Below are 24,843 nucleotides of genomic sequence, written 5' to 3' on the forward strand. Positions count from 1 at the left end.
CTTTTTCTTTATGTCACAATGTTCTGATTGTAATAAAGAAAGGTCACATGCCATAAACCAGTGTATAAGAGGCCAGGCCTCCGAGAGGCTGTTAGAGCACCTCGAGACGATACCTTGTTGTCTGATCTGATGTGTTCTGCTCCGTCGGAATAAAACTTCTGTTTCCTGCCTTCTGGTCTCCGGCGCCTGCCTCATTGCTTGGTAAATTTGAATGGTACAAGGGCGGTTAGCGCCGGGCATATCTCGAGAAAGGTCCTAGCCCTACCTTTTTCTACAATTGGCGTCCCAAAGCGTGGGGCCCATCAGCGACACGTGGATCCAGTGGGAGAGGTCCCGACGACAGAGTGAACGACTGCAACGATCGGGAAGAGCTCGTGTCCGATAGACCCTCGTCTGACAGCCGATCATCCGACCTTCACTAGTTCTGAACAGACCTCTCTCGAGTGATCTACGGTCCTGACTGGGAACCATCAGGAGTGCCACGGGCATCACGAAGGAGAGAGGACGATCGGGCGCTGGATCCAGAGGACAGGAAACCGTCCATGCGGTCCGGGTAAGGTCGTGTAAACACGACGAATTGAGAAAAGATTGTTTTGTTTGGATAATACTAGTATTACGCTTTGTTGAAACCTCTGGAGATTCGCTGTCTGCAAACGGAGAAAACAACAGGCTCTCTCTTTGCAAACAGTGAAGGATAGGTAACGCAGACTTTTGTCCCCGTTGTAATCCGTCGTGCCTATCTTCCTCCCCCACTGTTTCCCGAACTGTCATTCGTGGATTATTGTCTGGAGATTCTTTTTCTGCAAACAGGGAAGAACAAGGTCTCTCTTTGCAGGTAGAGAAAGAGTAGGTAACGATAACTTTTCGTGCCCACTTATTCTCCCCACTGATTGTTTTGATTGACCGATTGTTCGGTATTGGTTCGTTTGAGGTATTCACCGCCGGCAAACAACGGAGAATAGAAATATTCTGTCTAGTCTTTGCCCGCCGTGATAAGATAGGTAGTGCAGACTTTTGTCCCCGTTGTAATCCGTCATGCCTATCTTCTCCCCACTGGTTGGTAGCCTGTTTAGCCCGGACCGCTTATTAGAGATGAACAATCCAGCTCCACTGGAGGGCACCCCTAATAAGGACATGTTCACTAAGTATGGACTAGTCGCTATAGCTTACACTAAACTATGGCATAAATATACGAAAAAGAACCCTGAAAGTCAGTGGCCACTGATAGGTTCCTTTAATGAAAATAAAATAAGAACATTAGAAATAGCGCTCCAGAAGAATAAGACCACGCCCACTATGCTCGACAGTATCGGCATGTGGCGCAAAGAAACGGAACAACGAAAGAAAAGAGAAGAAGCAAAAATATGGAAAGAATTACGAAAGGCAGCCCACCTGGCCGCAAAGCAACTAGAAGAGGAAATAAAAGAAAGAAAGGAAGCTACACAAAACCAAGAATCAGGGTCGACAGGCCAATGTCCTGTTAGGACCCCCTCTGCGCTCTACCCTGAATTGCCCTCCAAACAACGGGCAAACGATGAGTTACTGCTAGGTCCCCCAATCATCTACATGCCCCCTCCATATGCTCCCAGCCAACAAAGCCTGCAAACCCCGAGTGTGAGTGAAAGTGACCCTAGCGCTAGTGCACCAGCCCTCACGGCCTCTGCACCAGCCACATTAACAACTTCGTCAGGCGATCCCGAGGCTAGCAAACATTCACCAGCCAGACTAAATAGGTTGAGCAAAGATGAGCGGGATGGGATCGACAAAATAGCAAAGACATTAGTAGAACGAAGGGAGAGCGAAGATTATACAATGAGCATATATAATTCACATGCCGACAGCCACAGACGGCATTTCATCTTGCGATTCAGCTACTACACCCTGAACGCATATGAAGATAGGTATCAAAGTAAGGGTCCCGCTAAACTAACAACGCTGTATAGGAAGATTGATGTTGGAGATGGGACTGAACGTGAGGCGACGGAGCTCTTCATGCAGGCGCTTGAGGTCTTCCGCCACCTCACGGAACAAAAACCAGAAGCCAAGGTTACAGTCCCTGAAACGACCTCGGTAGAAGTAGCCAATACTATGATGCCTATCAGAGAAGCGGCCCCTTACTGGATCCCGCCACGTGGCAAGGGAACAAGCGATGATATTAATAATGAAGATGCAAAAGGGAGGGTTGTGTACAATTGGGTTTACCAACCATGGGACCGACAGGATATCCTAACCTTCAAACAAACCCTGCCCGATTTAAGAAAGAACCCGACGGCATTTTATACCGAATTAGGCACAGCCTTGGGTTCGACAATAATGACTTTAGCGGACATTGACTTGTTCTTTGGGTTATGCCTGCCAGCTGACGTGTGGAAGCAAATCCGGAAGGCTGACCACACGGATCTGTTTGGACATACCTGGGACCAACTCGGTAAACTAGATAGACAGCGAGAGCCAGGAAGGAAACCAGTGAAGGACATACTGGAACTCCCAGACAAACTAGTTCAGAAGTTAAAAACACTGATCCCGGAAAGAAAGGTAGACTGGTCGATAGTCACGGCCTGTCGACAGAAACCCCAGGAAGATGTGTCAGAATACTTCTCCCGATTCGAGACAGTGTTCTCCGACTACAGTGGCCAAGACATGACCACCGCAACCGGACAGCACCTGTTTGTACAAAATTATGTAAAGGGCCTAACACAAGAAGTCTCCCAAAAACTGCAGACGAGTGAGAGTAGTTGGGGGGCCTCCAAACCCGCAGCTATCCTTCAGATGGCTCAATATTACGAACACCAAAAGAATGAGAATGATAGGGCGTCCGAGAAAAAGAAGAAAGATTTAAAGGAAAGGGTAATGATAGCCCAGATACAGGGTATAGCGGTAGGACGGGAACACCAAAGGGGGAACTACCAATCAACCACCCCCAGAGATCTACCTCCTAAAGATCACACCCCAGCACCCCACACTGGACGTAGAGACATTAGCAATGACCAATGCGCCTTCTGCAAAGGGTTCGGCCATTGGAAATCCCAGTGCCCGGTTCTGCTAGAGATGAATAGAAATAGGGATTCCAGGGATGTGGCAGGTGGTCCGAGGAATAGAGTACAGGGACGAGGGCACCCCAACGACACCAACAATGACAGATCAGGGAGACTGAACACATTTGACCGTCCCCGACAGAACCAATATCAGCTATCCGAAGGTGAAAATGCCCCCGATTTTGCATAGGACTGCCAGGGGCAAGGGAGGGATCCAGTCAAGCTCTGTGTTGACCAGCAAGGTCCTTATGTCACCGCTAAGGTCCTGGGTACAGAGTCTCCATTCTTGGTAGACACTGGGGCGACACGTAGTGTGTTATCAAAACGACTGATTCCAAGGGCACCCTTGTCTGGCTCACACATAACGTCAATAGGTTTTGATGGAACGCCCTCCACTAACCCCCTGTCCGTACCTATTATCTTTGACCTGGAAAACAACACCACTGACACGACATTCCTGCTTTCCTCCAACTCCCCTGACGCCATTATGGGCATTGACTTACTGAAACATTTTCGAGCTACCATTAGGTGTTCCCCAGATGGAATACGAGTCATCCTGTACGACAACCCAGACATGCCCAGATCCCGTCCCCCACGACACATGTGCTCCATAACTGACGCTGACCTGTCCCTGCTTGACACCCTGCCTCCGTACCTGTGGGCCAAAAATGACTCTGATGTGGGGCGAATGATGATTGATCCTATTCACATAACTGTACGACAGGACGCTATGCTCCCGAAACTCCCACAAGATTGGATATCGCCAGAGGGTGAGAAGGCACTGGTAGCGATCATTCAGTCTCTGGTAGATGCAGGAGTGGTTGAAGAGGTGGTTAGCAACATCTGCAATAGCCCAATCCTACCTATTGTTAAGAAGCAAGGTGAAGGAGATGAGAAAACGTACCGCTTCATCATCGACTTGCGAGAGATTAACAAAGTGGTTGTACCCCAATATCCTGTAGTCTCCAATATCACCACCATTCTGACCCTCATCCCGTCCACTGCCACCACCTTCACTGTTATCGACCTTAAGAACGCGTTTTTCTCTATCCCCATTCATCCAGACAGCCGTTATCTCTTCGGCTTCACTTTAAAATCCCGCTCTTACCGATTTTGTAGAGCTCCCCAGGGGTACACTGAAAGTCCCAGCATTTACAGCCAGGCCCTCAAAAGACAGCTGGATGCCTTCCAGCTACCAGAGGGAGTGGTGTTGATCCAATATGTCGATGATATCCTTTTGGCGGCCGACACCACCCCGCTTGCAACGACAGCCACCGTCCAACTCCTACACTTTCTTGCAGAAAATGGCCATAAAGTCTCCAAAAAGAAGTTACAGTTCTGCCAGCCACAAGTGACTTACCTAGGCCATCTTCTGTCCAAAGAAGGGAGGAAACTTACACCCGACCGAATCCAAACCATCCTAGACACCCCCATCCCAAAAACACAAAAGCAGGTCCGCTCTTTGGTTGGCCTAACCTCTTTTTGCAGACAGTGGTTGCCTAATTACAGCCTCATTGTGAAACCATTACTTGCCCTGCTGACCAAAGATGTCCCTTCCCCGCTTCCTTGGACCACTGAGTGTCAAGCCTCCTTTAAGGAATTACGGGATGCACTCTGCTCAGCACCCGTCCTCGGAACGCCGGATTACTCCAAACCCTTCTCCCTCTTCACCCACGAAAGGGAAGGATGCGCATTGTCTGTCCTAACTCAATCGATTGGTCCTAAGCAGCGCCCTTGTGCCTACTTCTCCGCCACTCTTGATCCTGTAGCCAGAGCTTTGCCTGCCTGCCTTCGAGCAGTAGCTGCCGCTGCTGTCTCTATCCGTCAGAGCGAGGGAATCGTACTTTCCAACTCCCTCACAGTATTAGTACCCCATGCAGTCGACACCCTTTTGAACCAGACAAAGACCCAACACCTGACTAGCGCACGACTGACAGGGTACGAGTTGACTCTGCTTGCACCCCACATCACACTAAAGAGATGCACGACTTTGAATCCTGCCACATTGTTAGCCCTGCCTGAAAATGACCCCGACGTGCCTCCCATACACGACTGTGTGACCCTCACAGATGAACAGACTAGGAGTAGGGTTGACCTCCGAGACACTGCTTTTCCTGACCCCGATGGAGAGCTATGGGTAGACGGCTCATGCATCAAACTCCCAGATGGCACCACTTCAGCTGCCTATGCAGTAACGACAGCCCGAACAGTAGTTGAGACAGCCTGCATCACACAACGATCTGCCCAGGCAGCAGAGCTGATAGCCCTCACCCGAGCATGCATCATAGCCGCAGGGACCACCGCGAACGTATATACGGACAGCCAGTATGCCTTCGGAGTGGTCCACCATTTTGGGCTCCTGTGGAGGGAGAGGGGATTCCTGACGTCCCACGGCACCCCAATCCTCCACGGAGATCTAGTTTCCGCTCTGATTGAAGCAGTTCTCCTCCCCAAACGATTAGCGGTGATCAAATGTCAGGCACACAAAAGGGTAACAGACTTAGTCGGACAAGGGAATGCATTGGCCGACATCACTGCACGAACCACAGCTGAGAATAGGACGGCAACACGCATGTATGTGACCAGGTCACAAGCAGAGAGATGGACTGACGCAAGGGAAATGATCAGAGACATCCAGTCGGCCAGCACCCCTCACGAACTGACTAAGTGGGCAGGGGTGGGTTTGAAGGACGGAGAGGGCTGCTGGCGAACAAAAGATGCAAACAGATGGTTGCTACCCGACTCATACCTGATCCCCATACTGACAATGGCACACTCCCCCGCACACATAGGATCTGCACCCATGATCGAACTCATTTCCAAAGTCTGGCACAACGACAAAATCCCTGACTCAGCCAGACGCCTAGTTCAGCAGTGCCTCATCTGTCTGCAACACAACCCCGGGAAAGGAACTGTGGTACCCCGGGGAGGGTTTGGGACCCCCAATCACCCCTTTGAGGTCCTTCAGATGGACTACATCCAACTAGAGAGATGCCAAAACCTGAAGTATGTACTAGTCATCGTATGTGCCTTCAGCAAATGGGTAGAGGCCTATCCAACCCGTGACAACACTGCCATGACTACTGCCAAAGTACTACTGAAGGAATTCTTCCCTCGCTATGGCCTTTGTCGAATTTTATGGAGCGACAATGGCCCCCACTTCATAGCTGAGGTTATCCAACTAATCCTAAAGGGGTTGGGGGTGAAGCAAAGGTTTCATGCGGTCTTCCACCCCCAATCCGCCGGTCTAGTGGAACGCCATAATGCCACACTGAAGCTGAAATTGTCAAAAATAGTGGCCACCACTGGACTTAACTGGCCGGATGCCCTCCCACTGGCCTTGTTATCGATGCGCTCCACTCCCACCAAGCACCATTTGACCCCCTACGAGGTCGTGTTTGGGCGACCGATGAATCTCTGGACTGCTCCCAAACCGACCTCCATTCATGACGTCCCAGACGTCCTACTATCTGATTATTTGTGCAAGTTAACTAAAACGTTGTCTGTCATTCATCAACAGGTGCAGCAGGCCGTCCCCGATGCTTCCAGGGGCCCCGGCCATGACATCCAACCGGGAGATTTCGTGTTGATACGAAATTTCCAGCGGACCAAGAGTCTGGAACCGCGGTGGACGGGCCCCTGGCAAGTGCTGATTACCACCCGAACGGCGCTTCAAGTGGAGGGGAAGAAGCACTGGCTGCACGCACATCATTGCCGAAAGGTCTCTGCGAACCTGGCCACGACAGAAAACGTCAACACCCAAGAAGAGCTCCTGAGCAAAGATCGACCGACATTGAACTGTTATCCCGATACTGAGGCACTTGAACTTGCAAAATTCTCTGATCCCACTGTGCCATCCAGAGAAGGGTATTTCCTGCGCCGAAAGGAGGGAGTTTCGGCTAAGTAGGCCACGGACTAAGTTGAATCTCAGAACGGTGACCTAAGCACAATTAAGGGTTACCGGGAGAGAAGCTAAACGAAGTCTGTGGTTCTGCCCACTACCGAGCCCCTTGAAGGTGATGGAAGCGCCAGATAAGAAGATGATGGAAGCGCCAGATAAGAAGATGATGGAAGCAACAGGAAATACCCAGTATAGAAATCCAAAAACTGACAACTTGCACAAATCAAAGACAATCGCACTCTTCATTGTCTTCCTCTTCTGCCTCCTCCTCATGACCTCCTTCTGGATTCTGGAGGAAAGCACACCGGCTCATGAGGCATTGCTACCTACTGCACAGCCAACACCCCTGAAAGAGCATCACCTAATCTCTGTCGCCTCAGCTCCGAGAAAGGCGCAGGGAATTCTGGAACAATTCCTTCGTGCAACTGTTGCACCAACACAACCTTGCTGCAAATGCTACGAACTGCTGGATCTGCGGGTTGCTCCCGCATGCCACAGGACACTCCATCCCCTTCATCCCTTCTCCTTTCTCAGTTCACGGCTCCTGCCTCGCCTGGTTGATCCTCATGCAAGAGAGCCACAAGGACAACGCCACCTCCAGCCGGACAGTGTCACACTTCTACTCTGGGTTCTGGCTGAACAAAACCGGAAAGACCCCTGCTGCCCTGTGTCCTGCGCTCGCAGGCGCCACCTTCCTCAAAGACATTCCAGCCAAAGAACGAGTCGAAGTACAGGTGCTCCACAATCCAGCCAGAACCACCTTCTCTCATCTGCAAAAACAAACTACCGCCACCCTGACTGTGGCTCTGTCTGTTATCAATGTCACTGGCCTTGTGTGCCTCGAAGGCCAGGGAACGCAGCTGGTGGGTCACAGTTCCTGCCGAATCACCAGAACACTGGACTCAGTTGACCCCCCTTCTTTTGTCGCCTCTCCAAACATGTACTTTGTGTGTGGCACCAAAGCTTACACCTGGCTCCCGAAAGGTTGGAAGGGTATCTGTTATATTGCCTTCGTTCTTCCACCCACATATGTAGCCCCTGCCAACCACCACCGGCAGAGGCGTGCAGACGACATTGGACAAGCCGACTCCACCGGAGCACAGTTCCTGGATGCAGCAAAGGGACTTGTTCCCCTGTGGGGCCCAATGGCAAACAGCCGTGCTATCCGACACCTGACCCAGGCAGTAGAAACAACGATCAACATCACGGCTGGCATCCTCGCCAACAACACTGCGGAGCTTCAGGCGGTCCGCCTTGTGACCCTTCAAAATCGTCTTGTCCTAGACGTGGTCCTAGCCGACCTAGGAGGAGCATGCCGCATCATCGGATCCAGCTGCTGCACCTACGTGCCAGACAACTCGCCTTCAGTCTACAAAGCTATTGAACACCTCCACAGACTTTCCTCAGAGGTTCACCAAGAACAGGAAGGATGGTCGCTTGGGAGCTGGTTTTGGGACGCTTTGAAGAACTGGGGTTGGAAGTTGTTTTCCTTCGTGCTACCTGTTGTGATAATATGTGGGTGTTGCTTAGGTATCCAATGTCTGCCACCTTTGTGCGGCCTTGTTTCTAACTGTATGTGCCCAAAGACTTTGGACTTCCGAAATGAGCACATGAGTCCCCTCTATGAAGTAGAAATACATGGCCTTATGGGGATAAATCCAAACTGACAAGTTGGCGAGACATGTTAAAAGGGAGGACTGTGGAATTTTAGTTTGCGAGCTAAACATCATCTGCGCCAGCTTGTCACCCACGTACAACATGCACAACAGCCATTTTAGATATCATGGTCTCCTTGTCCACACTCGATCACCAGCGCGCCCCTCTGACCCAGCAAGCATCCTCCGCGCACCCTGGCTCCCCCTCCCTCCCCCTCATGAGCATAACCCTTCTGCATGACCCTGTCCTTGGGAGTCACGCCTGCGCCTGACCAGCATCTCCTCTCCTCCCATGAATGCCCCTCTGTTGATAAACCTTCCCTCCACGCTCGATTGTCCACGCGGCATGAATACCACTCCTTTGATGACCCCTTCCCCCGTGTCCAGCTGTCCACACAGGTCTGAGGCCATCGCCTAAGCCGGCAGATATCATTTACTGCCCCTTATTGTATGAGGTCGCTCTCTTTCAAAGGACCCTCTATTGATCCAGGCCTCCCCACCCCCTGTGATATGATCAGGCGCACACATCCTAAGACTCGACGGAACACTCAGCTGCGTGATGACCCCCTCCTCTTATCAGCAGGTTGAGGATCTCTATTGTGGAGGTATATGGGGGTGGGATTGACACGAGGATTACGGGGATGTCTTTTTCTTTATGTCACAATGTTCTGATTGTAATAAAGAAAGGTCACATGCCATAAACCAGTGTATAAGAGGCCAGGCCTCCGAGAGGCTGTTAGAGCACCTCGAGACGATACCTTGTTGTCTGATCTGATGTGTTCTGCTCCGTCGGAATAAAACTTCTGTTTCCTGCCTTCTGGTCTCCGGCGCCTGCCTCATTGCTTGGTAAATTTGAATGGTACAAGGGCGGTTAGCGCCGGGCAAATCTCGAGAAAGGTCCTAGCCCTACCTTTTTCTACACTTCTACATGTGCGGCATGTTCTCTTTAGTGAAAGTTTTCACTTGCTGTGAGCAGTTGATTATGGTTCTGACAAGCTACTCGGAATCAGTTCCTCTGATGGGGTTGTGGTTGCCACTTTGAAGGAGAGTTGATTGGTGTGGCCAGATTTTGGAGTCAGCATTGCAATTATTTGATTTTAATCTATGCCAGTAAGTAGGGATGTGATGATATATCACTATTTTTATGTCAAGCCTATGAGACAGTGCAAGCTATCTTGTTGTAAAATACCTATTGTATGTTTACCAAGATTTCATATGGGCATACAATCCACCCCCTGCTTGCCACCGATTGCCCTTGTCACTCATGTGCTTACTTCCTAATCATTTACATTCGGACATGTCGCACCTTGTGTTTGTCCCCTACCTTGGAGCATACCATCTTTACCAACCTTCTGTCTGGTTTTCACTCATTCACTGCTCACTTTTAGGGATTTTTTTTATTGTTTAAGCACTCCATAGGAGTGCACGTGTTTTACAGCTTTTTCCTACACGTGCTTCCTCCAAATTAGCATTCAATGAGCTCCATGTTTCTCTTGTGCACTGGTATTCACACCCTATTTTTTTCCTCCTCAATCATGTAACAGCTGTGATAACTAATAGAAATAATGGTGTCATGACTGGATGGTAATTGTCTGTGTGTGTGGTGACAGGACATTCATAGGTGGGCTATGTCGAGATAGATACAGTGAAGATGATTTTGTTGCTATGATGGTTAACTCGAAACTTGGAGACCTGTTGAGTAAAAGTGCGGTATAAGAGTTAAAACCAGCATTGTAGTGGATTGCTCTAATTGCATAATACACTTCAAACCCACTGCATCCGAGTTTCTGTGCTCAAGGTCTAAAACGGTCCGTCAAAATATAATGTTATATGAACAGCATCACATGATCAAGAATTCTTGTCACACCCAAACATATCGCAGATAAAGCACACTGGAAATATTGGAGCCAGGTCAGCGCTATGTGTAATACTGGAGTGAAGTGAAATTGAAGGTTGTATAATCTTGAAATATGTATATATATATATATATATATATATATTGTAAACCAGTGTCTGAAGTTGGAGGTCATTTGAATGTTTAATTCACATTAAAGCGTGGGAAACTGTTTACAGATATAGACCTACAAAAAGCCAACTGTAAATATAACTATTAACTTACATTATCAGCCAGCATCAATGCTCCAGCTTCGATCACAAACTCATGAGATTCTTCGTCCCTCACTACGGCTGCAGTTAAACCTGCAGCACTGCTAGCTTTGCCGCTTGTGTAGACTGCACGCGGACTAAACTCTTCAACATGCCTGGAGAAAGGGAAAAATAAGTAGCAAATAAAATAAACTATAAACTAAGGCTGCCACAATCACAATTTGAAAGTTTTGGATCATTTAAAGTACAACATAAGGTGCATAATTATCTGGTGCCACTTCTGGCAGCAGCAAGTGTATAGATGTACGGCTATACACAACAGCAAAAAAGTGTTCTGCAAACCTCTTCTGAAATTTTCTTGGATGAACATGCCTTCATTAATTCAATTGCCCACCAATTCAGTGGTGAAATGAATTCTGTTAGGCCTGGCCTTCTCTTTAAAGTCACCCCCAAACCTTCTGCCTTCACTCTCCACTATTTTGCTGAATTCGTTTTTGTTGGCCATGGGACTATCACTGGTTAGGAGTGGTAAAGTACACAAAGTGCTAGCACTCACTCCCCTAAAACATGGTTAAATTGACTTATACCCAATTGCCATAGTTAATTTACTTAGTTTACCTTACTAAGAAGTCCCTTTCAGAGTACTGTACCTTATAAACAGAGCCTGTAAATGTAATGCTACCAGTGGGCCTGCAGCACTTATTGTGCCACCCACTTAAGCAGCACCTTAAAACATGTCCCAGGCCGGCTACTACAGCCAGAATGCAGTTCTAAACTGCCATGTTGGCTTTGCATTCAAACCCGCTTGCCAAGCCGTAAACTCCCCTTTAGTTACTTCTAAATCCCCCCTAAGGTAGGCTCTAGGTATCCCACAGGGGAGGGCACATTGTAATTAAAAGGTTGGAAATATACTTTTAAATTTACATGTCCTGGTAGTCAAAACCTAATAAATTTGCTTTTCACTACTGGTCGGCCTACCCCTCCCACAGGAGGAAAGTGGGGATTCCTTATTACAGTTAGAAGCAAATAACCTTTTTGAAGCTTCTCTCACCATCCAGAAGGGCACCAGGGTGCCAGGTATAAAAACAGCACATTCAGACCCACTCAAATTCAATAATGGACCTGCGGAAGGGCTCTGAGGACTGCCTGCTGTAGTGACCTCAGGTGCACTCTATAGGACTGCTGCTGTACCTGGAAGGACTGCTTGCTGTCTGGTGCCGGCCTTGAAACCGCAGAGACCACCCCTGCTGTTCAGCCCTGTATCTTCACCTGCACCATGGACTACCAGAGTGACTCCAAGGGCTAGTTTACTTGCATCCTGTTAAGAACCACAAGGGCATAAAAGTCTCCCACCATCTTGAACCAGGGCCGGACTGAGAACAGAAACCGGCCCTGGCAAACTGCTCAGCTGGACCCCCCCTGGGGTCAGGGGGAGTGCAGGTGAGCAGTTTGCGACTGCCGGTTTCGGCCGATGTTGTTACCGAGGGCCGACATTGCCGACCCCCGGTAACAAAAACGGCCCCCCAAGGGCCCAAAACCGGCCCCTACCCTAGCGGCCTACCGGGGAAACGCCCGGTGCCCGCTATGGACAGTCCAGCCCTGTCTTGAACCCGCACCTAGACCCAGCCTGAGTGAGTCCTGAATCCCCAAGATGTGTCCCACCAGTCCTAGGGATCCTAAACACAGGCAAGTTCGCAGATTATTGGAAATGGGCAATTGTCAGGCCAATACATAAGAAAGGCGATGTAAACTCCCCAAAAAACTACCGCCTAATAAACCTATTGGATATAGGCGAAAAGGTCTTTTCTAAAGCAATTTTGGGTTTATTAAAGGACTGGGTGAACACCAAACAGATAGTACCACCAGAACAGGGGGGGTTTAAAGAAGTCCACTCAACGGTTGACCACTGTTTTGCTCTTTAGTCCATTGCACGGAAGTCGATCGATCAGGGGGAAAATTATTCTGCTGTTTCGTGGACTTCCGTGCAGCTTTCGATCTGGTGGACCGGGAGCAACTGTGGTCAACACTGGTTGGGTATGAAATACAGGGTGACCTGCTAGCTCTAATCCAAGCACTGCATACAGAAAACTGGGCACAGATCATTCTGGATAAGGAGGGAGGATTGACGAAGAGAATCCCAATCGGGAACGGTTTAAGGCAGGGATGTGTACTTGCCCCCTTACTATTCTCTCTGTTTTTAGCAGACCTACCCCAAAAATTAGGAGGTTAGAGGGGCAAACCCAAAACTGGGAGGAAACCAGATATCGTGCCTCCTCTATGCTGATGATCTGGACGGAGATTGGGATCCAAAGAAAATTAAATCGATTTAAAGAATACTGTACTATCAAAAAATTAGTAGTAAACATGGAGAAAACAAAAATTGTTTGCTTTGGTAGGAGGAAAACAAAGTTCTCTTGGTACCTGGGCACAGTATTGCTTGAGAGGGTAGCTGATTATAGATATCTGGGAACGTGGTTTTCTGTTACCCTGAAATGGAATACTCATTACAAGCATTAAAAATGAGGGCATTGGCGTCCGTGAAAGGCTTAAAAAGATTCAATAATACCTATGGAGAAATGTCGGATAGACCGGTCCTGAAAGCCCATCAAGCAATGGTGCCCCCTCAATTCCTGTATGGAGCCGAAGTTATTTACTTAAGCGGTAAGACCTCCTGGGATAGAGAGGAGGGAAATATATTAAAAAGCCTATTCGTACTGCCTAAATCTTCTATGGTACAGGTGGCAAGACTTGAGCTGGGAATTACCTCGTGGGCGATAACCGCCTGTATGGCCCTTGTACGATTCTGGCAGCGATTGGGAGCAGATGAGCTCCTCAAAATCTCCCAGTGGGCCAAAGAGGAAATTAAAAAGAGCGACCTACCCTGGGCAAAAGAGACTAGAGCATCAATAAGGAATGCATACAGGGTGCTCGAACTGAAGGTCTGCCCGCTACAAGACCACATAATAATGGTATGTTACTGTTACATCGCAACTTTTACATCGGAATGCTGTTACAACGCAGCTTTTACAACGCTGGTTCCATTACATCAGATGCCATTACAACGCAGGATATTACATAGCAGATGCTATTACAACGCATACCATTACATCGTAAGTATTGGTAAGTATATAATTTTTTTTAATTTTATTTATTATATAATTGATTTAATTATTATTAATTATAAATAAATACATTTATGTTTTTTAATATAAATTAAATATATTAATTTAAGTAATTTTTTAAATAAGTAAGAGTATAGGAGTATATGTTTTGGGGTACTGAGGTATATGTTTTGGGGTGTTTGGGTGTTTAGGTTTTAGGGCAGGGTTTGGGTTTTGGGGTACAGGGGTGTTTTTAGGTTTTAGGGCAGGGTTTGGGTTTTGGGGTACAGGGGTGTTTTTAGGTTTTAGGGCAGGGTTTGGGTTTTGGGGTACAGGGGTGTTTTTAGGTTTTAGGGCAGGGTTTGGGTTTTGGGGTACAGGGGTATTTTTAGGTTTTAGGGCAGGGTTTGGGTTTTGGGGTACAGGGGTGTTTTTAGGTTTTAGGGCAGGGTTTGGGTTTTGGGGTACAGGGGTGTTTTTAGGTTTTAGGGCAGGGTTTGGGTTTTGGGGTACAGGGGTGTTTTTAGGTTTTAGGGCAGGGTTTGGGTTTTGGGGTACAGGGGTGGTTTTAGGGCAGGGTTTGGGTTTTGGGGTACAGGGGTGTTTTTAGGTTTTAGGGCAGGGTTTGGGTTTTGGGGTACAGAGGTGTTTTAGGGTTCAGGGGTAGGTTTGTGTTTAGGGCTAATTAAATTATATTTACCATTTATAAATTAATTAAAATATATTTATTAAATTAATTATATTACATTAATTACATTTTTTAATTAAATTAATTAAATTAAATAAATTTTAATTAATTTAATTTAATTACAATTTTAAAAATATTTACATTAAATTAATTTCATTATATTAATTAAATTAAATTAATTACAATTTTTATTAAAATTACATTAAATAGATTTTATTTTATTAAATTAAATTAATTACTATTTTAAAATGTATTTTAATTAAATTAATTAAATTAAATTAATTAAATTAACTTAATTACATTTTTAAAAAAAAGGTATACTTACCTATACTTACGATGTAATGCCATGCGTTGTAATAGCATCTGCTATGTAATGCCATGCGTTGTAATGGCATCCGATGTAATGGATCCTGCGTTGTAAAAATTCCAATGTAACGGAATGCGTTGTAAAAAACCGCGTTGTACTGACACCAATCCAATAATAATAGGTAAGAAAGAACTAAGGCTTCAAGGAACCAATATGTCCCGCACCTATGACCGGGAGTACCTTTCACAAAAAAGCTTGGTAGCCCACATGACATCTGCCTGGGAGCTTGACCAACATTTCCCGTATGTGGGCCGGCTACCAAGTCATAGCTTAAGGCGGGAAGTCCTAAAAATGAGAATTGGAATAAACCCATGTTACGCTAATAATGGAGCTCGAAATCAAATGATAAGATGTAATGGGAATTGCACTTGCACTTTAGGCACTACCTGCAATATTATACACATTTTACTAGATTGTATGTGGTTTTTAGATATACGAAAGGAGTTTTTATGTCCGATTTTTACAAATTATAAAATTACAAACAGGATGCAAGTAGCTAAATTGTTGATGGAAATGGGGAACTTAGATATAGCCTGTGCCTTGGGGAAATATATGAAAAAAGTTAAGGTGTTCCTCAACTGCACAGAGTAAGATCTAACAACATAAGTCCTCGACATTAAATAAGTGTGAAACAATTAGTGTTCAAAATAGTGCTGCATGATTAAGGAGGTGTTGTATAGGTATGAATTAAGTGTTTTTATCAAATTAATTGTTATAATACTCCGATTTTAAAATGATAGTTAAATTATACGTATATCGAGATGTAATATGTTTATTGATACCGCCGTGCTATGTATTTATTGTTGTAGTAAGATAAGAGGTAAATTGTACTTTTAGGTTGTAACAAACCAAATAAAGTTTTTTTGACTGACTGACAGTCCTGGACACATTTGTAAAACTAAAGAGGGAGATCTGTTATTGTGGAGGTTTATTAATGTTAAACTATAAATCATACTGTACAAGACATTTGCACTCGAGACAGCCATTCACAAGGTGAAATTTTGCAGCTTAAGCACGTGTAGACAAGCGTGTCCCTACTACAGCCTCAAGATTCCACATTCGCAAACACATTGTCCTGAACTGTGTGGTGGTAAGTGGCAGCTAAGCGGGTGATGAAGGAATAATGACAATCAACTCATAATCTTTATATATAAACTGTACAATTGAACAGGAACCATTTAACAGGTGAGTGTGGAAATTCATATTTGAAGCATCAAAATCAAGCCCTCACATAATGGCAATGGGCATTTGACAACTCACTTGCAGTGGCATTTGAAACTTCTTGAGGTCTCCGAACAAACATTAAATGTAGGTCAACTTCTCTTGATGGACTTGCATTTATGTTGCTAAATGGGTACCTCACACAACAGTAAACATGGCCAAACTACAATTTTTAATGTTTCCTACACAAGGCAAAATAGTTATGTCGCTAAATGGGGTCATGCACCGCACAGCCGTGCAACTGGAAACAATCCTGTAGTGCTGATAGTAGTTTCCCCTCACCAAATCTACAGGCAGCGATATTTGTGACTTTTTTATTTTTTATGTTGGCCTACAAAATATCCTTCAATTGTTTTCTGGATTCAAGCCAAATACGTTTTTTTTCCAAAGTTGGCCAGCCACCTTAAAATCTATATTCCTTTTTGCGTGATAGTTATTGTAGCCGAGGAGAATTTCATAGAAGTTTTTGTTGTAATTGCTGATAATTTTTGCCAAGTTTTAGGAAGACGCAAAAAACTGTCCGATAATAGTACATGTAAATCCTGGAAAAGCTCATGACTTGAGACAAGTGCGGAAGTAAAATGCAAGTTTGGCAAAACAAAACCTATCGTAACTGTGCATAATTAGTGTAGATTAATCAAATTCTTGCCAAAACGATGTACTACAAAATTCCGATGTATTGTGCAACAAAATTTCCTAATTCATGTTGAAATACTCCAGAGTTACAAGGGTCTGTAAACTAAACCGCTTTTAAGGGCTGATCAGTTTGAGCTCCAGGTGCCATTTTTGTTCTTGCTATCCATTTATATGCCTCACTCGACATATATTTCTTCCGGTGATTAGGAAGGATGGATACCCTCCCTAAACCAAGAGACCTCAAGCACACCCCAGGAATGATCAAACTCCTTGGTTTCCCTCCTATTTTGCGCAGACTTGCAAAGCAGTGCTCTTTAATACACCAACTAATTTCTCCTACTATTTTAAGCATATTCCGTCCCTCAAAAAATGCCAAATCAATTTTAAAAGTAGATTTCATAAATTCTGAAAAATAAAGCAAAAAGTATAGAATGAAGGGCTTTAAGTGGGATAAAAAAACCTGGGGGGGCTCTCAAGGGGGAGTGACCACTAATCAAGGGCGTGGCTTAAAAACACAAGTTAAAAATGTTTGCTTAGCATAGTGTGCCGCCCAGCTGGTATTTTGCAGTCTCTTATTGCATCCAGATATAGGATACAACAAGCAGCATCATACCCACAAACAGGCGTGCAACCCCCATTGGGCTCAAAGGGCTTCAGCCCCCCCGTCATGTGTGGCAGCCCGGGCTGAGACAGCTTCTCGGGAACACACACAGCCGCAAAAGAGTACTTCACAGGTATTTAAAAGACCATTTGCTTGTTAATTAGGCTTTGTTGTTTTTCAGCCCTTCTTAGACCCTCTGCATCTCCACTCTGCCTATGGCTGGAAGAATTTGCCCCCGCCCCGAAATTTGTTCTTAGCCCCCTCCCCACACGAAATTAGGCTCTAGTTGCACCTCTGCCTACAACAAGTCACAACTATTGGCTTTGTCAAAGGTTGTTAGTTGCATAAAATAAGTAAGCAGCAACTGTGGCTTGTATCAGAGGCGCAACTAGAGCCAAATTTCGGGCGGCGCTAATACAAATTTGGGGGGCTAATTCTTCCAACAATAGGCAGAGTGGAGATGCAAGGGCTCTGAGAAGGGGTGAAAACACAACAAAGCCTTGTTAACAGGTAAATGGTCTTTTAAAGACCTGTGAAGAACTCTGGTGCAGCTGCAATAAGACAGTCGCCAGCCCGGAAAGCTGTCTCAGCCCGGGCTGACAAACAACGGGGGGCTGAAGCCCTTTAAGCCCAATAGGAGTTGCGTGCCTGGCTTGCATACAATATTAAAGAAGCTTCCACTTAAAGCCCTGGTGACACCACGACAATGTTGCTGCTCCTGAGTTTCAAAAAGAGAAGGGAAATCCAGAGAGAAAATGACTAAAGGATTTCCCTTCCCCTATAATACTCGAAAAAAAGGACCGCCAGGGCACAAAACAGAACCCGATCGAGACCCGTTTCAAGGCCCCCCTTTAAAAAACTGCTGGTGCTCAGACCCGGCCAGGCGTGCAATGCCCGTTGGGCTCAAAGGTGTTCAGCCCCCTCCATCGTGTGTTCGCCCGGCTTAGACAGCTTCCCGGGTGCACACACAGCCGCACTGAGTACTACTTCCCGGGTCTTTAAAAGACCATTTATTTGCGAACAAGGCTTTTGTGCGTTTTCTCCTCTTCTTAGAGCTCCTGCATCTCCACTCTGCATATTGCTGGAAGAATGACCCCCCCCCCCCCGAATGTTTTAGTTGCAGCTGAACATTTCTCCTGCCTGCTTTCCTGTGAGCGAACATAAGAGTCCAGTGACAAAATAAGTCAGTACTGCTGCAGAGAAATCCCCCAGATAAAACAGGGGATTGTGCTGCGTGTTTGAAATGGAGGTACCAAGGACTGTAGGATAAGCTGCTCGCCCGTTTTTTTAATACCTCAGTAATCTAAAGTTCATATATATAACCCGGAATTTCCCCGAGTAAATGCGTGAACTTAAGTCAAACAGTGAGCAGGGATTGGCTCTCTGTTTCCGATTTGTCAGTAATAATAATAATAATAATAATAAAGCGTTTTATAAAGCGCATGGCTGCACAGCTGTGTATCCCCGCGCTAATTGCTGAAGAAAACTCCCTACGGCCCACTGGAGCAGGGTACAGAAAAGTTAATGGGGGAAAAGATGAGTTTTAAGTTTAGCTCTAAAAAGGGTTTCTGACGGTTCCATTCTCAGATGAACTGGGAGGGCATTCCAATGTTTTGCTCCAAGGAAACGAAAGGAGCGGCCACCCAGTTTTGCTCTATAGATCCGGGGAAGTTTGAATTGTGACATACCCGAGGATCTGAGGTTTCTGATAGGACGATGGATAGTGAGAAGATTTCTCAAAAAGGTAGGTCCTTTGTTGTGTGCAATTTTATGGGTATAGCAGAGACTCTTGAATATAATTCTTTCTCTAACTGGGAGCCAATGTAATTTAGACAAGGCCGCTGTGGCGGATGTTCTTTTTGGTAAACCCAGTACCATGCGGGCGGCCGCATTTTGAATGCATTGAAGCTGGTGCAGTTGTTTTTGGTTCACACCTAATAGGAGAGCGTTTCCGTAATCTAGGTGGGGTGTTATTAGTGCATGCACTAAAGTTTTTCTTGCTTCCATGGGAATAAGATCGATAGTTTTTCGCAAGATTTTTAACGTGCCCATACATTTGCCTATTGTTTTATTGACTTGTGATTTTCCCGACAAATCAGAGTCAATCATTATCCCTAGGTTTTTGACTTTCGACTGGGTGGGGGCACTCACCCAGTGTAGTAGGCCACCAAGCCTGGGACCATATTGAGGTTTTGTTCCCTACCACTAGCACCTCCGTTTTGTCACCATTTAAACGGAGGCAGTTATTATCCATCCAGGTGGCAACCGCAGCCATGCAGCTAGAGAAATTGATGGCAAATTTCTCGCTATCTGGAGTGAGCTTGAACATGGGCTGGGTGTCGTCAGCGTAGCTGACAATGCCCACCCCAAAGTTCTCTACGACTCGAGCTAGGTGTTCCATATAGATGTTGAACAAGGTAGGGCTCAAGCTAGAGCCCTGTGGAACCCCATAGCTGACGTCGCGAGAAGATGACTTGAAGGGTGGGCAATGCATTTTGAATGATCTTTTGGAGAGAAAAGATTTAAACCAGGCAAGAGCATGATCCCTCACTCCAATGTCCGATAGTCGGGACAGCAGAGTGTCATGAAGCACAGTATCGAAAGCTGCACTTAAGTCTAGCATGACAAGTGCAGCTGTCTCCCCCTCATCTACCATCTTGCGAATACACTCCGTGGAGTAGAGAACCGCAGACTCCGTGGAGTATCCAGGTCTAAAACCTGATTGTGTGGAATGAAGTATGTTTCCTTCTTCTAAAAAAGCCATAAGTTGTTTGTTGACTATTTTTTCTATAATTTTAGCGCATTGTGGCAAGAGGGAGATGGGTCTGAGGTTTTGATATTGGGTGACTGGAATATTAGGTTTTTTTTTTAAGAGGGATAACTTGTGCTGTCTTCCAAGCCTCTGGAACTTAGCATTCTTGGAAGGACAGGGTGATCAAGTGTCGAATTTGATCAATAAGACCGTTGTTCATGATGTCTTTAATTTTAGCTAAAGGGCACACATCATTAGGGGATCCTGAGTGGATACTATTGATAATGCTGACCAAAGTTTCTTTGTCGGGAGTAGTAAAACAAGTAAGAGTGCTCTTTTGGGTAAGGAGTGGTTCTTTTCCTACTATAACCGATTTTGAAAAAGTGGCATGTATTTTCTCAACTTTATTAACAAAGAACTCAGCTATCTGTTCGCATATATCATCAGAATATGTGTCCTGCATGTCTAAGGTGGTGGTATCTGTAAGTTCCTTGTAAATGCTAAATAGTTCTTTCATGGGGTTGGTTGCCTCTTTAATTCTTGTCTGGTAGAAGGAGCTTTTTTCCTCTCTAACCATTTTCTGGTATGATTTTAACTCCAGTTTATATAGTTCCTTAAGTTCGGGAGAATAATTTTTCCTCCACTTGCGTTCTATTGCTTTACAGTGTGTTTTCGCAAGTTTTAGCTTTTCCGTGTACCAGGGTTCCGATTTGGTTCTTCTGACTGGGGGTTTGGAAGTCCACGGAGCAATTGTATCTAGTGCCTTACTCAGCCATGTTTTGTAGTTATTCCAAGTATCTTGTAAGGAACATCCTATAGGCGGGGTGTGTTTCTGTAATTCGCTGATCATACGTTCAGGGGTATAGTGTTTCCAATTTCGTCTTTTTGTAAACAAAGGTTTGTTGGGGGCTGGCTTACTCTTGTAAATGGGGATATTGAAAGTAATTAGGTGGTGGTCGGACCATATAATTGGTATTGGGGGGGACATTTCAATGCCCTCCCATGTAGCAAAAACTGGGTCAAGAAGGTGTCCCTGTTGATGCGTAGGGGAGGTAAATAGCAAAGTTACTCCTATCGCGTGTAAAGCAGTCCTAAGTACTTGCGCTTCTTTAGCGTTGTTATCTTCAAAATGAAGGTTCAGATCACCTAAAATCATGAAGTTTTGGTGTTTTATAGCTAATTGAGTAGCTGATTCTATAAGCTGATTGCAGAAGGAAGTTGCATTTCCAGGGGGACGATATATGAGGAGACCAGTAATTGTCATCAATGGAGTCACTTTTATTGAGAAGGTCCCACATTCACTATTAGTATTAGCTGTGTTAGTGAGTGTGCATTGTAATTCCTTTTTACAGATCAGTGCGATTCCACCCCCACGTTGTTTAGGTCTGTCGATTCTTAGAAGGCAATAGCTCAAATTTCATGCATTTACTTTGAGAAATTGCGAGTGATGTGTATAAGCTGGAAATGTAGAAAAAACACACCCTGCTCTATGCTAAGCCGGTGCGGTTCATGGTTCATCATAATACAGCCACAGGAGCACTTTCCGTCCGGAAACTGTAGATTGGCATCAGAGGAAACCAGCCTCAGTATTTGACACTTCATCAATTTACTTTTAATAAAGAACATTAACTATGAAGCAAGGTAATTCTACTCAATTGAGTTTAGCATTTACTTTTTTTTAAAGTATAGTTCCCAAAGTGGGCCATCCTGGGGAACCGAAGCGCTTTTGACTCAATGTAAGCCATTTAATGCTGTGTTTGTGGTTACCTTTAATTTATACCTCTGATTTAGTTCACGTTCCTTGTATTTAAAGTATTACATTTATATCTTTTCGCTCACTTGATTTGGACTTTTTTGATTATTTTCATAGCAGTGCAGTTTTGCTTAGTTGTTGAACTTGTACCACTCACACATTCATCCTAGGCTAGAAAACATTATAAGCTTGAGCCATTCCGTTGAAACTTGCCCTTTTTGCAGAGATATCCCCAAGCTTTTTGCCACCCTCCTCTATTGTTTATAACATGTTTTTGTTGGTTTTCTGGACTCTGGACACTTTACCACTGCTGATTAATGCGAAAGTAAATGTGCTCTCCCTTGTAAACCTGGTAAGAGTGGTCTATGCCTTTTTGGCATATTTAATTTACCTGCAAGTCCCTTGGACAGTGGTATCCCATAAACCCAGGGCCTGTAAATTAAATGCTACTAGCGGGCCTGCAGCGTTGCTTGTGCCACCCACCAAAGTAGCCTTTCAAACCTCTCAGGCCTCTGCCGGGCCTGTCTGCGCAGTTTATTGCCGCAGTGATGTGGAACCTAAAGTGTTTACCATATCTGAAACACCTTTTACTACATATAGGTCACCTCTAAGGTAGGCCCCTAGGTAACCATATAGGCAAGGTGCTGTGTAGGTAAAAGGTAGGACATGTGCCTTTATTGTGTGGCATGTCCTAGTAGTGACAGCCTATTTGGTTTCTCACTACTGTGAGGCTGCCCTCTCGTAGGTTTGCATTTAGATTTCCCTGATGTGTGCTTCAGTGGTAATTTCGGATATGAAAGGGGTACCGGGCCATGTTTGGTATGTTTAGAATAGTAATAAATCCTGCTTATTGGTGGAAGCGGATTTGTGATTACCCTTTTAGAAAGGCCACTTTTAGAAGTGGGCATTTCCTTGTGGCTATGACTTTTGTGCCCTGCCTGGTTGTGTATTCAATGTCTGGTGTAGACTGACAGGAGAAGGGGATGTGGATTCACTCTAGACAGTCACAAGGTAAATTAAGGTGTGTCCTGCCTTTCTTGGGCGACTCAGCGCTTGACTTAATAGACCTTGGATGCATTTAGAGGGATGAGTGGAGCTTCCCTTGAACCTGAATAGGCCTGGTCTGCATTTAGACTTGTGGAGGAGTTGCACCTGCACTTGAATAGGGCTGTGCCCGACTTTCACAATGCGGTCTCCTCACCCCTTGTAGTGTGTCTGGAGCCAGGACTGGGGATTTAATTGGAGTGTTGTGCACTTTTAAAAGCTGTTTGAAGTGCCCCCAGAATAAAGATTTAGGATTATAAGTACAGGGGTTGTGACTTCATGATGAGACACTGCATAGGACATGTAGCCAGACCCTGCGGGCTCAACATGCTGCCCCCGAGGATTGCTGTCCTGCAAGGGAACATGTGCAGCCTTGTTGTGCTGACCGGCTGGAAAGAATGCATCTTTTCCCCAAGCGCCCTGTGTGATGGTCTGCTGCCTGCTTTCATTAACCTGCATGCCCTCCACTGCTTACAAATGAGCTCAGCGTGAGGCGACCGCTGTGGACAGCTCCTGGGCTTTTTCCTTTAACTCTGGTGCCATGGCGCATGTTGAGCACTGTGACCGGTTCTCAGCCAGGGGAGCACGTTGAGGGCTTCCTACCTTTTCGTGGGCCTAGTGCCAGGGGAGCACATTTTGACCTACTAAAAATACTCACTCCCCACTGCTGGCTAGATTGAGCAGTCCGCTCTCATCTGGGTTCACTGGGGATTCTGTTGTGGGAGCCACCGCAAGCGCTAGGAAGCACACCGTACAATTGCCGTTCCAGCTTTACATCTGCACGGTGACCTATGCACTGGTGCATACATTACCACAAAACATATGATAGGAGCGAAGGTGCCCCTCTTGGTGTTTATTGTCAAACATGGTAATGTGGATGTTAGATCTGGGGGTCTCTAGTTGGCAGAGGTAGGTGCCACTGTCCAAATAGGGACCCTTGCTTCTAGTCAGGGTAAGGAGGTTACACTCTTTAGATAACCCCCGCTCACCCCCTTGGTAGCTTGGCACGAGCAGTCAGGCTTATCAAAGGCAATGTGTAAAGTATTTGTACCAACACTCACAGTAACAAAGTGAAAACAACACAAATGGACTTGACAACAGTTTAGAAAAATAGAAGTATTTAATCTAAACTAAACAAGACCAAAATGATAAAAATTCAACATACACAGTTCAAGAATATGGTTTCAAAAGAGTTTTTTTGGTTGCGTTAAAATCCGCAGTTGCGTCATGTTTTAGCCAACAGTACCTTTAGATATGACATAATTTCCATGTAAAAGCTACAGCGTTTAAAAACAAGCGATGCGTCACTCATGAGACCCTGGGGAGGCATTGCGACAACCCCGCTGGACACAGAGGGCGTTTTGCGACGAATGTATGGGGAGGGAGGCGATACCTTGTATGGATTCCGGTTCACAGGTTTCGTAGGAAGCATCTCGCAAATGGTACGATGCGACGATCTTCGGGACGGCGATGACCTCCGGTGCGGCGGCGATGCGCGGCATCGATGATCTCCTCTTGCGGCCCCTCGATGCGATTGCTCTGCAACTACTCTTGCAGTGACATGATGCGGTGCGACGATCTCACCCAGTGGCAACCTTCTCTGCGGCGATACTCGCAGCAATGACACTTTTCCCGCACCGGAGCGACGCGTTGTGCAAGTGAAGGATGCGTCTGTTCTTGCAGCGGCAACAGGCGCTGCGATGATCTCTATCTTCGTGGCGGCGGGAATTTCCTCGAACTGACGGGGAGCAAGCAAGCGATGCGTGAAACTTTGCAGAAAGTATTTAGTATCTTCTTTTCCAGCTCACAAGCACAGGTACAACTTCCAGAGGCACTACAACTGGCCCAGGCACTCTGGGAAGGACAGAACTCTCTCAGGGAAGCTGATGGTGAAGTTGGTTTGTTCCTGGGATTACTTAACAGGGAGCCAGCTCTCCTCAGGCCCTTGGAGTTCTCTTCAAGCAAGGGGACATAGCATGAAGC

The 24,843-nt window shown here is 45.9% G+C and overlaps 1 protein-coding gene across 1 annotated transcript in view; it reads right to left on the reverse strand.

The window, feature by feature from the left end:
- Positions 1-24,843, reverse strand: part of LOC147722384 (maternal DNA replication licensing factor mcm6-like) — a 564,785-nt gene that overhangs the window by 278,359 nt on the left and 261,583 nt on the right. Inside the window, exon 10 of the mRNA XM_086964912.1 lies at positions 10,711-10,852. Within this exon, the coding sequence (XP_086821038.1) occupies positions 10,711-10,852 (142 nt within the window). The remainder of the gene's footprint in view (positions 1-10,710; positions 10,853-24,843) is intronic.

Source organism: Lissotriton vulgaris, chromosome 4_1 (genome assembly GCF_964263255.1).
Source record: "Lissotriton vulgaris chromosome 4_1, aLisVul1.2, whole genome shotgun sequence".
NCBI lineage: Eukaryota > Metazoa > Chordata > Amphibia > Caudata > Salamandridae > Lissotriton > Lissotriton vulgaris.